General features: G+C 38.5%; 1 protein-coding gene across 3 annotated transcripts; it reads right to left on the bottom strand.

The window, feature by feature from the left end:
- Positions 1-716: 716 nt before the first annotated feature.
- LOC133650515 (transcription initiation factor TFIID subunit 6-like) lies at positions 717-12296 on the bottom strand. Of its 3 annotated transcripts, none has more exons than XM_062047843.1 (15): positions 12126-12296; positions 11511-11668; positions 8491-8577; positions 8222-8375; positions 8065-8121; positions 7884-8000; positions 7681-7802; positions 4968-5045; positions 4784-4885; positions 4503-4685; positions 2211-2285; positions 1999-2124; positions 1700-1873; positions 1423-1614; positions 717-1324 (listed from the first exon to the last, which is right to left on the bottom strand). In XM_062047843.1, the coding sequence occupies exons 2-15, from the start codon at positions 11664-11666 to the stop codon at positions 1031-1033; spliced, it is 1917 nt and encodes a 638-aa protein (XP_061903827.1). In that variant the 5' UTR covers positions 11667-11668; positions 12126-12296; the 3' UTR covers positions 717-1030. The 3 variants fall into 3 exon arrangements, with proteins under 3 accessions (XP_061903827.1, XP_061903828.1, XP_061903829.1); XM_062047844.1 differs by having other exon boundaries at positions 717-1321; XM_062047845.1 differs by having other exon boundaries at positions 7890-8000.
- Positions 12297-12308: the final 12 nt, after the last annotated feature.

Here is a 12308-nt window from a genome sequence, read left to right as displayed (position 1 = left end):
AATAAAGTCAACATACATCTAATGTAAAAAAAAAACAACCCTAGGATATCGTAAATAGTAATTAGTGCTTGTACTCATATTGTACCACCTGAGGATGCTGTCTCCACCTGTCTCTAATTCGCCAAATTAGGATCAGAGCTCATCTACATAGTTGTGTCTCGAGCAGTACTTTTTGTTTTTCATATCAAACTGCAAATACACAGCTCCTCTGTATGTCTTCTAAGCCTTCACCCAATGATTACATAACAAAACAATTGTTACCCTTAATAAGTGTGTTGTTTAGATTGTTATTAGCTAGCCGACTACTTTGTTTGCCTTGAGCTAGTAAAACAATCCAGTTGGGGTTGGTTGTTCACATCACAGTACATTCCTATTGTATAATGTATATACATTATATGTGTTTACTTGTGATGGGCCACACTCACACCCATCAGTCTCTTTATGTCTCAACAGTTCGCTTTTGTCACAGGTTGTCATGGTGAATTGAAGTTAATTTTTGCAGTAACCAACTAAACTTACTGGAGATCAGCCGTTTGTAAAACATGTTTGAATCCTTACTCTGGGCTAATAGGAAAATGATGACCATGCCAAGCTGGTTTAACAAGGAACCTCAAATAAGATGTAAATGAACATTGATTTAATGAATGATAAATGTTTCCCATGTCTTCAAAGGGCAAAGTCCATATACCGGTAAAGTATTAAAAATTGTAAATGTCAGTTGGCCTTTACTTTGTTTAAGTAAACTTTAGACATCAGCGTCAAAAAACTAGTATTTAACATGTTGAAGTTGAAAAATGACAACAGTGATATAACCACACATCCAAAACAGTAAATAGAAATACAAAGTCAAATTTATTTTTTGGAGTAGAAAAAGGAACATGACATCAGTTTGAGTCAACATTACAAATGCCACTGATTACATCACTGTTGGGCATTAATATATTTACACATTTCATCTAACTATCTGCCATTTATGTTTTTGTTTTAGCTCAAACTAATGTTTGTGTGTGTTCATCCCTTGTGCTAAGTGTCAGTGTGGTGACTGTGTACTTGCACTGGGAGAGTCCGATCGGTCCGTCTTCAGGCTACTTTCAAGTTGTGTTGAGGAAAGGGGGGTCGGGATTACAGAGCTCTTGTTCTCCATGGAGGAGGAGGCGGACGGGGGCAGTGACACCACAATGTATTTCTGCATGGGTCGTGAACTTGGAAGTACGGGCCCGCCGCCAGGTTCCAGTTTTACCATGGGCTGCAAGGTGGAAGTGGCGCTGGGTACAGTGCTGGTAACCGTTGAGGCTGATTGGGAAGAGCTGATAGTGATAACCTGCTGGATACAGATACAAATGCATTCTTAAATAGGAGAATTTCTGTTTGTGCGCCTAAAGCCTACTGAAAACAACCCGGTCGCCATAAACTTCATAGTACCTGCTGTGTTGAGGCGGCCCCTGCACTTGTTCCCATAACAATATACTTAGTTGCTGGGGGGGATGGCTGCGATGGAGTCCCCGGTCTTGGCGACATAAGGGCAAGAGAACTTGGAACCTTAATGATGCTCGGAGTGCGAGGCCCTGTCGATCCACTAAGTCCACTTTGAGAGACAGAGAGGGTTGGACGAGGCTGCAAGAGACCCACAATAATAAATATGTCCCTGAAGAGAGAGAGAGCTTCCATAATCAATAATAATAATTGAGTGTCAATGTACCTGTGTTATTGTTAATGTGGTTCTATTGACTTGCTGGGCCTGCATGGCAGCTTGGGTCCGAGCCTTTATTACGTGAGAGCAAAGCATGGGTGCAAGGTAACCGTAGTCTGTCCGATATTGTTCCACATTGTCGGGTGGAGGTCTTATCTTGGCAATGACACTGGCACAATGTTTCTTTGGAAACCAAACAAAACACAGTTTTTCATTGTATACATACACATCCCCTCCAAAAACTCATGCTTTAGAATCTGAGTGACCTTAAAAGTCTCCAATCTAAAACCCAAAAGCCCTATTCTTACCAGTAAAAGACTTTGAACGTGGTCTGCTCCAATCTTATCAATGTTGGAGATCACAGGCCCTTCCATCACCGCTTTGATGCGAGCGCCCTCTACAGTAAGCCGAGGAAGGATCAGAGTCTTTATCACCTGCAGGGACACAAGTCAAAAAACTGTACTGATGGAGGAGAGCAACGGATCCAGGAACCCAACCAGGAATCCAGATTGAAACTCACATCAGGTCCCAGTTCAGCAAGCCCGGCAATGCAGCCGTATCGTGTGGTCCACTGGGTTTTGTCATCCAACCAACTCTGAGAAAACAAACCAAGTTAAATAGACACTTTGACTGATCCAACAGCGCATTCTCTAAATTCTGACCACAGAGGAGTTTATTTACTCAATTGCAGAAAGCAGCAGGTATTTCTTGTAAGTATAAGGTATTTATCAAGGGGAAGGCCATCAATTAGATGCATGCATTTTTATTTGCTGTGTTACGAAACAATATTAGTCTGCTATCAGCAAAAAAAACCCAAAAAAAACAGGTATCGAATTATATCGATTTGCATCCAAATTCTCCCATTTATGCGCTTTAATACAGGCAATCCTGCAAAGGGCTGGGCGGTAAAACGGTATATTTTACAGAATTATACCGGTATATTTCAGAAAGAGGTATGTATGTGAGAACATACCGCCATACACTATATTGCCAAAAGTATTTGACCACCAATCCAAATGATCAGAATCAGTTGTCCTAATCACCACAGGTGTATAAAATCAAGCACTTAGGCATGGAGACTGTTTCTACAAACATTTGTGAAAGAATGGGACGCTCTCAGGAGCTCAGTGATTTCCAGCGTGGAACTGTCATAAGATGCCACCTGTGCAACAAATCGTGAAATGTCCTTGCTCCTAAATATTGCAAAGTCAACTGTCGGCTTTATTATAAGAAAATGGAAGAGTTTTGGAACAACAGCAACTCAGCCACGAAGTGGTAGGCCACGTAAACTGACAGAGAGGGGTCAGCAGATGCTGAAGCGCATAGTGCAAAGAGGTCGCCCACTTTCTGCACAGTCAGTTGCTACAGAGCTCCAAACTTCATGTGACCTTCCAATTAGCCCACGTACAGTACACAGAGAGCTTTATGGAATGGGTTTCCATGGCCGAGCAGCTGCATCTAAGCCATACATCACCAAGTCCAATGCAAAGCGTCAAATGCAGTGGTGTAAAGCATGTCGCCACTGGACTCTAGAGCAGTGTTGACGTGTTCTCTGGAGTGATGAATCACGCTTTTCCATCTGGCAATCTGATGGACGAGTCTGGGTTTGGAGGTTAACAGAAGAACGGTACATTTCGGACTGCATTGTGCAGAGTGTAAAATTTGGTCGAGGAGGAATTATGGTATGGGGTTGTTTTTCAGGAGTTGGGCTTGGTCCCTTAGTTGCAGTGAAAGAAACTTTGAATGCTCCAGGATACCAAAACATTCTGGACAATTCCATGCTCCCAACCCTGTGGGAACAGTTTGGAGCAGGCCCCTTCCTCTTCCAACATGACTGTGCACCAGTGCACAAAGCAAAGTTCATAAAGACATGGATGACAGAGTCTGGTGTGGATGAACTTGACTGGCCTGCACAGAGTCCTGACCTGAACCCAATAGAACACCTTTGGGATGAATTAGAACGGAGACTGAGAGCCAGGCCTTCTCGACCAACATCAGTGTGACCTCACCAATGCGCTTTTGGAAGAATGGTCGAAAATTACTATAAACACACTCCGCAACCTTGTGGACAGCCTTCTCAGAAGAGTTGAAGCTGTAATAGCTGCAAAAGGTGGACCGACATCATATTGAACCCTATGGGTTAGGAATGGGATGGCACTTCAAGTTCATATGTGAGTCAAGGCAGGTGGCCAAATACTTTTGGCAATATAGTGTATGTAATCCTTAACGCGGAAGTCTCTTCAATGTGTCTGTAATAGCAAATATTTGAGAAGCACTGGCTTAATTGAACACTATTGCAGTCTAAAACACCACATTTGTCAATATAAATAAGTATCAAATAATTTTAGTTGCATATTACGAGATACAAAGTCTCCAAAACAGAAGTGTATTAGAAAGTATCCAGTGTCCACATCATTCAATTTATCGACCAATACTCAAGGCTCCAATACTTTATTATTTTTGTTTTATTATTTGTCGAAGATAAAATATTGCCTATTTCAGATTTACAGATGTCATGTCTGCCTTTGAGGTGATGGGTTGTGCTCAAGTAAACTGCAGTAAATGGTGATATTAGCCACAGTAAGGTAATTAGAGACACTACACATTTTTTAAAGGGGTGGGAGGTAGAATTTGTCCGTTTTTAAGGAGTGGCGTTTATGCACAAATAATGATGACAAATTAGACATTACTGGGAAGACCACTCTTTGAGGAAATATATAAATGCGCAGCAAGGTTTGTGTTCCAAATACAAATTTCAAACCAGATGATTAATATGAGGTTTCAAAATCTTGGTAAACAAAACAGAACTCACCTTAGTGAACGTTTTGGTGATGCGAGACTGGATGTTGTTGGTAGTGGTGCTAAAGGTTTTACAACTCTGTGCCATGAGGCGAGCAGCAAAGTCACGTAAAGCCCAGTGGTTGTCAACATCTGGTCTCAAGCATAGCTGCTTGCTCACAATGCACGTAACCACAGCTGGGATCAGCTCGTGCAACTACAAAATATAGAAAACAAATGTACCCCGTATAGTATTAAAACTATTTTTTCATTTTATATTTTACTTTCTAACCAATACTGAATGATTCCACTCACATATTTCTCCAAATATAAAGTGGGGTTGTCCATTAGCGCTTTGACCATCCGCATGAGGTAAATCAGGAGGGCCAAGTTGTTTTGCACCACATTGACACGAACCTGCCAACAGAACAAGAGGTTAGAACATTTAATGTAGAAGAATATCAGAAATTCATTGAGAGGTGCTTTAAAAGACGCTCACTCCTTCCGAAATGAAGGTGCTGAATCTTGGAAGCATCTGATATAGTCCTGGGTCTGTGGCAATACTTTGCAAGGCTTCCTGGATAAACAAAAAACAGAGATAGACCCTTAAAATTCTGGTTTCCTTTCAAAGAATGCATTGTAAACATGATTTAGGGTGTCCACAAAGTCTCTACAATTTAGAATGTAAATTACAAAAGCCATTTATAAATGCATGCTCAGTGGTTATCAACATTTTACATTGCATTTTTATATCAAACACTTCCAGAATAGCAGATTGTAAAGGATGGTCCAATAATGATCGAACAAAGATATGGGACATAATCATCTGCAGAGAAAGATCGTTGCTGCCATTGACACCGATGATGAGGCTACACCACAGCAAACATGGTAAAAAAATCAAATTAGGACATTACTTGATGGGTTTCTTGCAACTAATGGTACTGCCAATCTGCCATTTCTTGGTGTGCAATATGGGTTTTAAGATGGTGTTCTTGTGTATTACAAGTTTTTTTTTTACATGTATCAGCAAATCTAATTTAATGCTTTTAATGCCACTTAACAAATGTTTAATACCCATGTCCTACCACATATTCTGTAGTAGTCAAAAGCTTACATTGTCTGCATACACACAATTGTAAGAATTTGACAATTATAATCTTGAATAGTTTAAAAGTTAACAATAACTCCTACTCTTTACTGAATTACCGTAGAATTGGCTCACAAGATTGTTTAGTCTGAGAATCTATTTACATTTATTTTTCTGTAGGGGTAGCATCAGCTCACAGTTGTGGTGAAATAATAGCATGTGTGATTTCACCGTATTGATGCCAATTGAGTAGTTTAGAGGTCTTTTTGCACCTGCTGCAGCATGTCTCTGTGGGTTTACAATCGACAGGCTTTAACCAAGTTTTGAAAAGTTAGACAGCCAGCTACTTTTCGATGAAATTTACAGTTTCCCATTTTTCACCAACATGTATTCATTTTCTCGCTTTGGCCACACCATCAGCACATGGGAATGCCACATCATAAGATGTGGCATTCCAAGCATCCGGTGTTCTGACTTTGTACACCAGCCGTAGACAATAGCCAATTAAAATGTTCTGTCTGTCAATCATCACACTGTACTTTGAATAAAAATTATTAAGAGGGAAACTGCACTTTTTTGGAGTTTTTCCTATCATTCACACAATCCCTTTTGTAAGACAAGAACGCGTTTTTTTGTTTAATGCATTCTAAGTCATAAACGCTAGCAAAAGTCAGCTAACAATGGAGTCAATGGGAGTTTCTCAATTCCGACCACAAAGCTCTCAAAATAAACATCCAATTATGAATGAGTTGATCAATATAATATACCCATAAGTCATTTTTTAAATTGTGTCTCTTTAAAATCAGCTGAAAAATGCATATGCTCTAAAAATAACCTTATAATAGCCACACACTAGAGGATATGTTTTTTTAATCGGATAGTTAAAAAAAATGTTAAAAGGTTTTATGGAATAATAAATGAACATCATACTAGGACTGCAAATGATGCATGTGTTTGGAAATGGATGATTGATTTTAGCATTTTAGAAAAAAACATGTCATGGAATGCAATTTGGAAGAATGCCAATAAGCCCTTTAGATGCATTAAAAATAGGTTCAGTCAATTTAACATCTTTAACAGATTGTATTTACACACTTATAGTCGTTTAAAATTGGTGCAGTAAACAGCAAGCTATGTATAAAATGTCAGGCAGCTGAAGGAACTCTAATTTATTTACTGTGGGAATGTAAGTAAATAAAAGAGTGTTGGTCTGTTGTGAGAATTGCCTTGGTAGTCTATCTTAGGCCACCGTAGGTCACTTGAGGTACCTGCGTCACTCACAAAAGTTACTAATTTAGCCAAGTTAGCTAATGTGTGTTGACCTGGAGACGAATGAAAACAATTAGTTGTGTATGAAACAAGCAGACTTTTTTCATCAACATGATATGGTGTTACAGTTAAGAACTACGCGCCTACAGTGACCAAAAAATGGCAAAGTTTGTCCTCCCAGACGGTTTGATTTTGCCGTCCAGCAGAGTGTCCACTATAGAGGCAGCAGTTTTTACACTTTCGTACCTTAAAAGACCTCTTGTATCCAGTTTGAAAGCCAGAGACGAAGAAAAGAAACACACAGACAAAGCAATTTATCGATGACCGCAACGTTATTAAGTTCATTTTCATTTATCGTTTCACTGATTGGTGTATTTGATTGATTGACGTACCGGCCCAGTCCTAGAATTGTGTTATATTTTTAATGCCTCTGGACATCGAATTAAATGCTTTTCAATGCCATTTAAGGCCGTAATTTACGCTAAATCCATTTAATGACTTTTAATGCTTTTTAATGACCCGCAGAAACCCTGTATTATTTCTTGATAGTGTGCAATATGTAATATTATTGTGCAATATGTAATATTATTTACTCATGTTTAGGTTGTCATTACGTTTTACTTTTGTCACTGTATGTAAAAATCTGCAATGCAACCACATAATTTCTTCATTGTGGGATAAATAAAAGTACAACTTAAACTATATAGAAGTGTATTCAATGAAGTAAATTATTTTATATATATTCCTCATTTTGCAGTCATTTCCATATATTTGTGTATTTATCAATTTCTATAATGAAGGTGTTAAATTATAAACAGACTTTAGGGACACATTTATATGCACATAAATTACATACAGCTCTCTTGGCTTCACAGGAGCCGACACATGCTTCAGTAATCTCCTTGTAGTAGAGCTGCTGTTCCACAGAAAGCTCATGGGTACTGCGAGGTTTCAGCCTTATTGGACCTTTTTCTTTTCCTAAAACAAACACATGGAAGATGAATAAAGATAATTACTGGGAAGGTTTTAGAAGGTTTGCGACTTAAACTTGATAATGACCTTTACCATCAGCTGTTGCCCCTTGACTCTTGCCTTGAATTGTACCCTCCTCCTCTTGACCAGGTTTGACAACTTTGAGGGGCTCTGTGGATTCAGCCTTTTGTTGCTCTTTTGGTGCTGCAAAGAGTATGTTTAAATTAAAAGTTGTGTTCCATGACAGCAACTTTGTAAATAGTCATACCTGGTGGTGGATTTTCAGGAATGGAAGGTTGAATCCCTTCAATACTTAACCAGTGGGCTGAGAGAAAAGCAGAAAGATGTGACAATTGCGAACCTTCCATTAAACCTTACATTGATTCATGCATTAGAATAGCATTCAGTACAAACAACATGTGTACCTTTTAATGACACATCTAGTGGAACTCTAGGCAGTGGAGTGTTAATAATGTCACTAAGGTCCACTTCCTTCTCCTCATAGAAATGAAGCTCTCTTCCACCACCACTGGCAAAACGAAATGGGATAAACTCTTGCGACTGGAATCCATACACGGGCTACAAAAAGAGAAACATAATAAAGTAACTTACCATAAGTGGTCAGGTTTTCTTCAGAAAATACTGTATGCAATGCTTTGTTAATACAATAATATAAGAAAATGTTCTGTCTTACCTCCACATTTTTAAGTTTGAGGGCATTATCAATGTCATTGGTGGTTAGTTTACGTCTCTTTCCATGATGCATGAATTTGATAGCATCCTTTAAAAAGAAAACAAATGGACAAGAACTAAGAAGCAGCACATGATATGAGCAAACAGCTTAACAACGGGGTCTGCAACCCACAGCTCTGGAGCCACACGCATCTCTTCTGCTTCTTTTATTTTTTAAAGAGTTCTAAAATTTCCGACTACCTGTGAGGCTGTGAACGCGCACAGGCTGAGTTCGAAGGCGCAAGGATGACAAGAAAAAGAGCATGAAAGGCTGTGTTTTCAGTTCAGCTTCTCTAGTGTGCAACCATGAATACCCGCCAAAAAAGAAATGAGAAATGGAAAAAATAGTTACATTTCAAATTGACGGATTGGTTTTCCTGTGGAAAAAAAAAATTAAAAAGATGAAAACTTTTAAAAGTTTTTATGCTGTGTTACGTTTTGTGGCTCTGTACCAATTTTCTTTTGTGGAAGATGAGGCAAATTGTCTCTTGATAGTAAATGTTGCAGACCCCTGCTCTAACATGAAGCTTCACTTAAACGTTGCTGTACACTTAGCTTTTCCACTAATAGGACAGGTGCTACTAAATGAAAAAAAAATAGTAGCACATCATTTCTTTTGTAGCAAAATTAAAAGTCCTAAACATCACAATTTCATTATTAACACTCAAACAATGTACACATGTGCACTCATACATATAAACACAATGCCATCATAAGGCTTCTTGCAACACTCAATTAAAGACAGAGAACTTCCCTACACTGTGCTAGCATTGTCGCTAACACGAGCGTAGGGCTGCGCAATAAGGACCAAAACTCATATCCGGATATAGTTTGGCCCATAAACTAACCCATAAATGGGAAATATACGTTGACGTAACTTAATATCTCCGCCATGCCTTGATTTTACATTTTCATGACTGATGAGGATCCCAAATACACAAAGACAGGAACCAACAAGTAAGAAAAGTAGGTTTTGTATAATGGGATCCCAACAGAGGTGTCTTGAGATAAGAAAAAAGAAAACGATTTGGAAATAATATGATACAAGTCAAATATAATCTCCAATCTTCTTTAAAAAACATTTAGCTGTGCACAATTCTTCAGCTAACAAAAACAGAAAAGAAAACATGTAACATAAAGTGCACTGGTATAAAAAGACATGTTTAAACGTCAGCAGCAACATGAAAATAATGTACCTTTAACAATGGTGTTTTTATAGGTAAACATTATTAGAGGACATACACACAAAAGATTTTAGCCAGGAACACCAACCTGCTAACTGCTTCATGATGCTGTGTGACAGGCTGTGTTTTGAAAATTACTTTTAAAAAGTCATTAATTATAGTTACTCGTTACTTTACCATAAAAGTAATTGAATTACTGTACTAACTAAATTACTCTTTAATAAATGTATTTAATTTCTAGGTAAAGTAATTAATTTGTTACTTAAATTTTTTTTTTATATCTGGCATAACGCAGTTAAGTTTCAGTGTGTGCCTTTTGAAAGGCGGTGCCTGTTGCCTAGTGACATGTCTGCTTAATGAATAGATTGAATATGCTTCCATGGCTGTATGTTCTTGTCAACAAACGGGTATTATTTGGACGACAAGTTTGTCACTTCAATCATTGATTTGTTGTTCAATATTACACCCGATCCTCCTATTTACTAGCACGCAATGCAGTTTGTGTCAAGTTATAAGGCGGTGAAAAAAACATGTCTTTTTCTGACCAGTTCCTGCAACTAAGTTGTTTTGTTGCGTATTGCAAGACTTGGAGCTCACACACAGCCCCGCTACAGCGACTGCTAGGCTTCCCTAAGTGCATGGCGCTGCGGCGCAGGAGGGAGGGAGGCAGACAGGCATGCGCACGCACACACACCTGTCAGACAGTGATCAGTGACACCTCTGCGTCAATCTATTGCCCATTTTGTTAACTGTTAGACTTTAGACAAACTTTAATGATCCACAAGGGAAATTGTTCAACACAGTAGCTCAGTTACAATGATGGAAAGGGTAAGGATGGAAAGGACAATGCAGGTATAAATAGACTAATATAGCGATAAAATAATCTAACATATATACAAATATATACATAATATGTTATGGTTTAAGTTTATTTTAAACATATTATACAGATGGCTGAAAATGTTACTCTAGTTTGATCAAATTTGGAAGAATTTATATCAGGAGCAATGCGCTAATTAAAGGGTAAAATCTGTATTCGCATGTGTGTTGCATTTTTTCTCAATACTCGCACTGTCCATTTTTAGTTGCAAATGCGACTGCATTTCTCACACTGTACAATACTGTACTATTAAAGGGGTCATATTATGAATTTTTTTCTACAATTAAAATAATTCCTTGTGGGCTACATAACATGTGATGGTGGTTCTTCAGTCAAAATTTTGAATAGATTGTTTTACAGACCATCTTTAAGCTGTTTTCTGACCATTCCTTCTAAAATTGCAGTTGTGCAGAAGGATCTTATTCAAGTGCCTCCACTTCGACTACGTCTTCTTCACGCCATCTTTCTTGTAGTTTTTAGCGCTTTCATAGCGAGTCAACTAACAGATATAAGTTTGATCTATACACTACATTGTATTAGAAATGGCAACAGCGAATAATGTATGTCTATGCACGACCCAACCTGCCCCACAACAAGAGGATACCAAAAAAGGAGCTTTTTGACTACAGTGCGTACTACAATGGCAGACACAGGCAAGGCACTCTGGGTAAATTTATACCATATATGAATAATTCGTTGACGTTTTTCTCCAACTAGTGATGCCACAGATTGTACAAATTTCAAACTCAAAGATCATTTTATAAACATCTCCACAATGCCTCTGCTGTTTGATTTCAAATTTTCGGGACTTATGCAGATCCCAAATACACAACAGCAGGTACCAAGAACAATTGGTTTTGCATAATAGGGCCCCTTTAATACAGTTAGGGCAATTTCCTCCAAATCTCTGTGCGTTACCTGTGTTATTTCTTTAATTCTGTAACTGACTTCTTCACTTAGGGCTGTGCAGCTGTCCTCTTGTAGCTGGCCCACTCCCACTGACTCTGCCATCGCCTTCATGGACTCTGTAGGGAGGACCACCGAACACTGCTTCTGACGCCTTTCTTCTGCCATGGCTAATCAAACACAAGTCTGTTAATATAATATGTCACAGTGATTTACAGACTCCATCTAGAGATACAATATATACATGGATTTGGGTAGAAGGAGTGAGGCAATTTAATCAAGACTTGATCATGGTACAATTTTCCATTAATATATATTAGTTTGAATAAAAACATTTACTGCAACTTAAAGAAACAGTGGTATTCAACCTTTAAACTAGTTCTGCCATCTAAAGGCGGGGCAATTGCAAAACAACAAACTACTGACTCAGTCATGGCACATTACACAAATCCAAACTATGTAACTATACAAACACAACTATATAACCAAAGCAAAAATAAGTCTGTTTGATTGCTCTTAATGTGTGTATGTTTGTAATTGAGACACAGCAGTCTCACGAAATATGCGTTAGTGTGTTAGCCTGGAAGCTAAGTCAGCTAGCTTCTGTGGACGTTTTTTGCATGTTACCTGCACCAAGCTTCCTCCTTACAGTGGATAAGCAGTGACGACTACGAGTGCTCACTGGCGAGATATCGGACGATTCATATTTATCGAAGCTAACTTTTCCCGCTGTATTCCATTTCAATAAAAAAAAAAAAAACAACTGAGTGGATGGCGGTTAGCAACAGGAACTTCTAAACGGGATTGAGC

This window comes from Entelurus aequoreus, linkage group LG05 (assembly GCF_033978785.1).
Source record: "Entelurus aequoreus isolate RoL-2023_Sb linkage group LG05, RoL_Eaeq_v1.1, whole genome shotgun sequence".
Classification (NCBI taxonomy): Eukaryota; Metazoa; Chordata; class Actinopteri; order Syngnathiformes; family Syngnathidae; genus Entelurus; species Entelurus aequoreus.
Note: the sequence above shows the minus strand (reverse complement) of the source record. Positions and strands in the feature narration are given on the sequence as shown.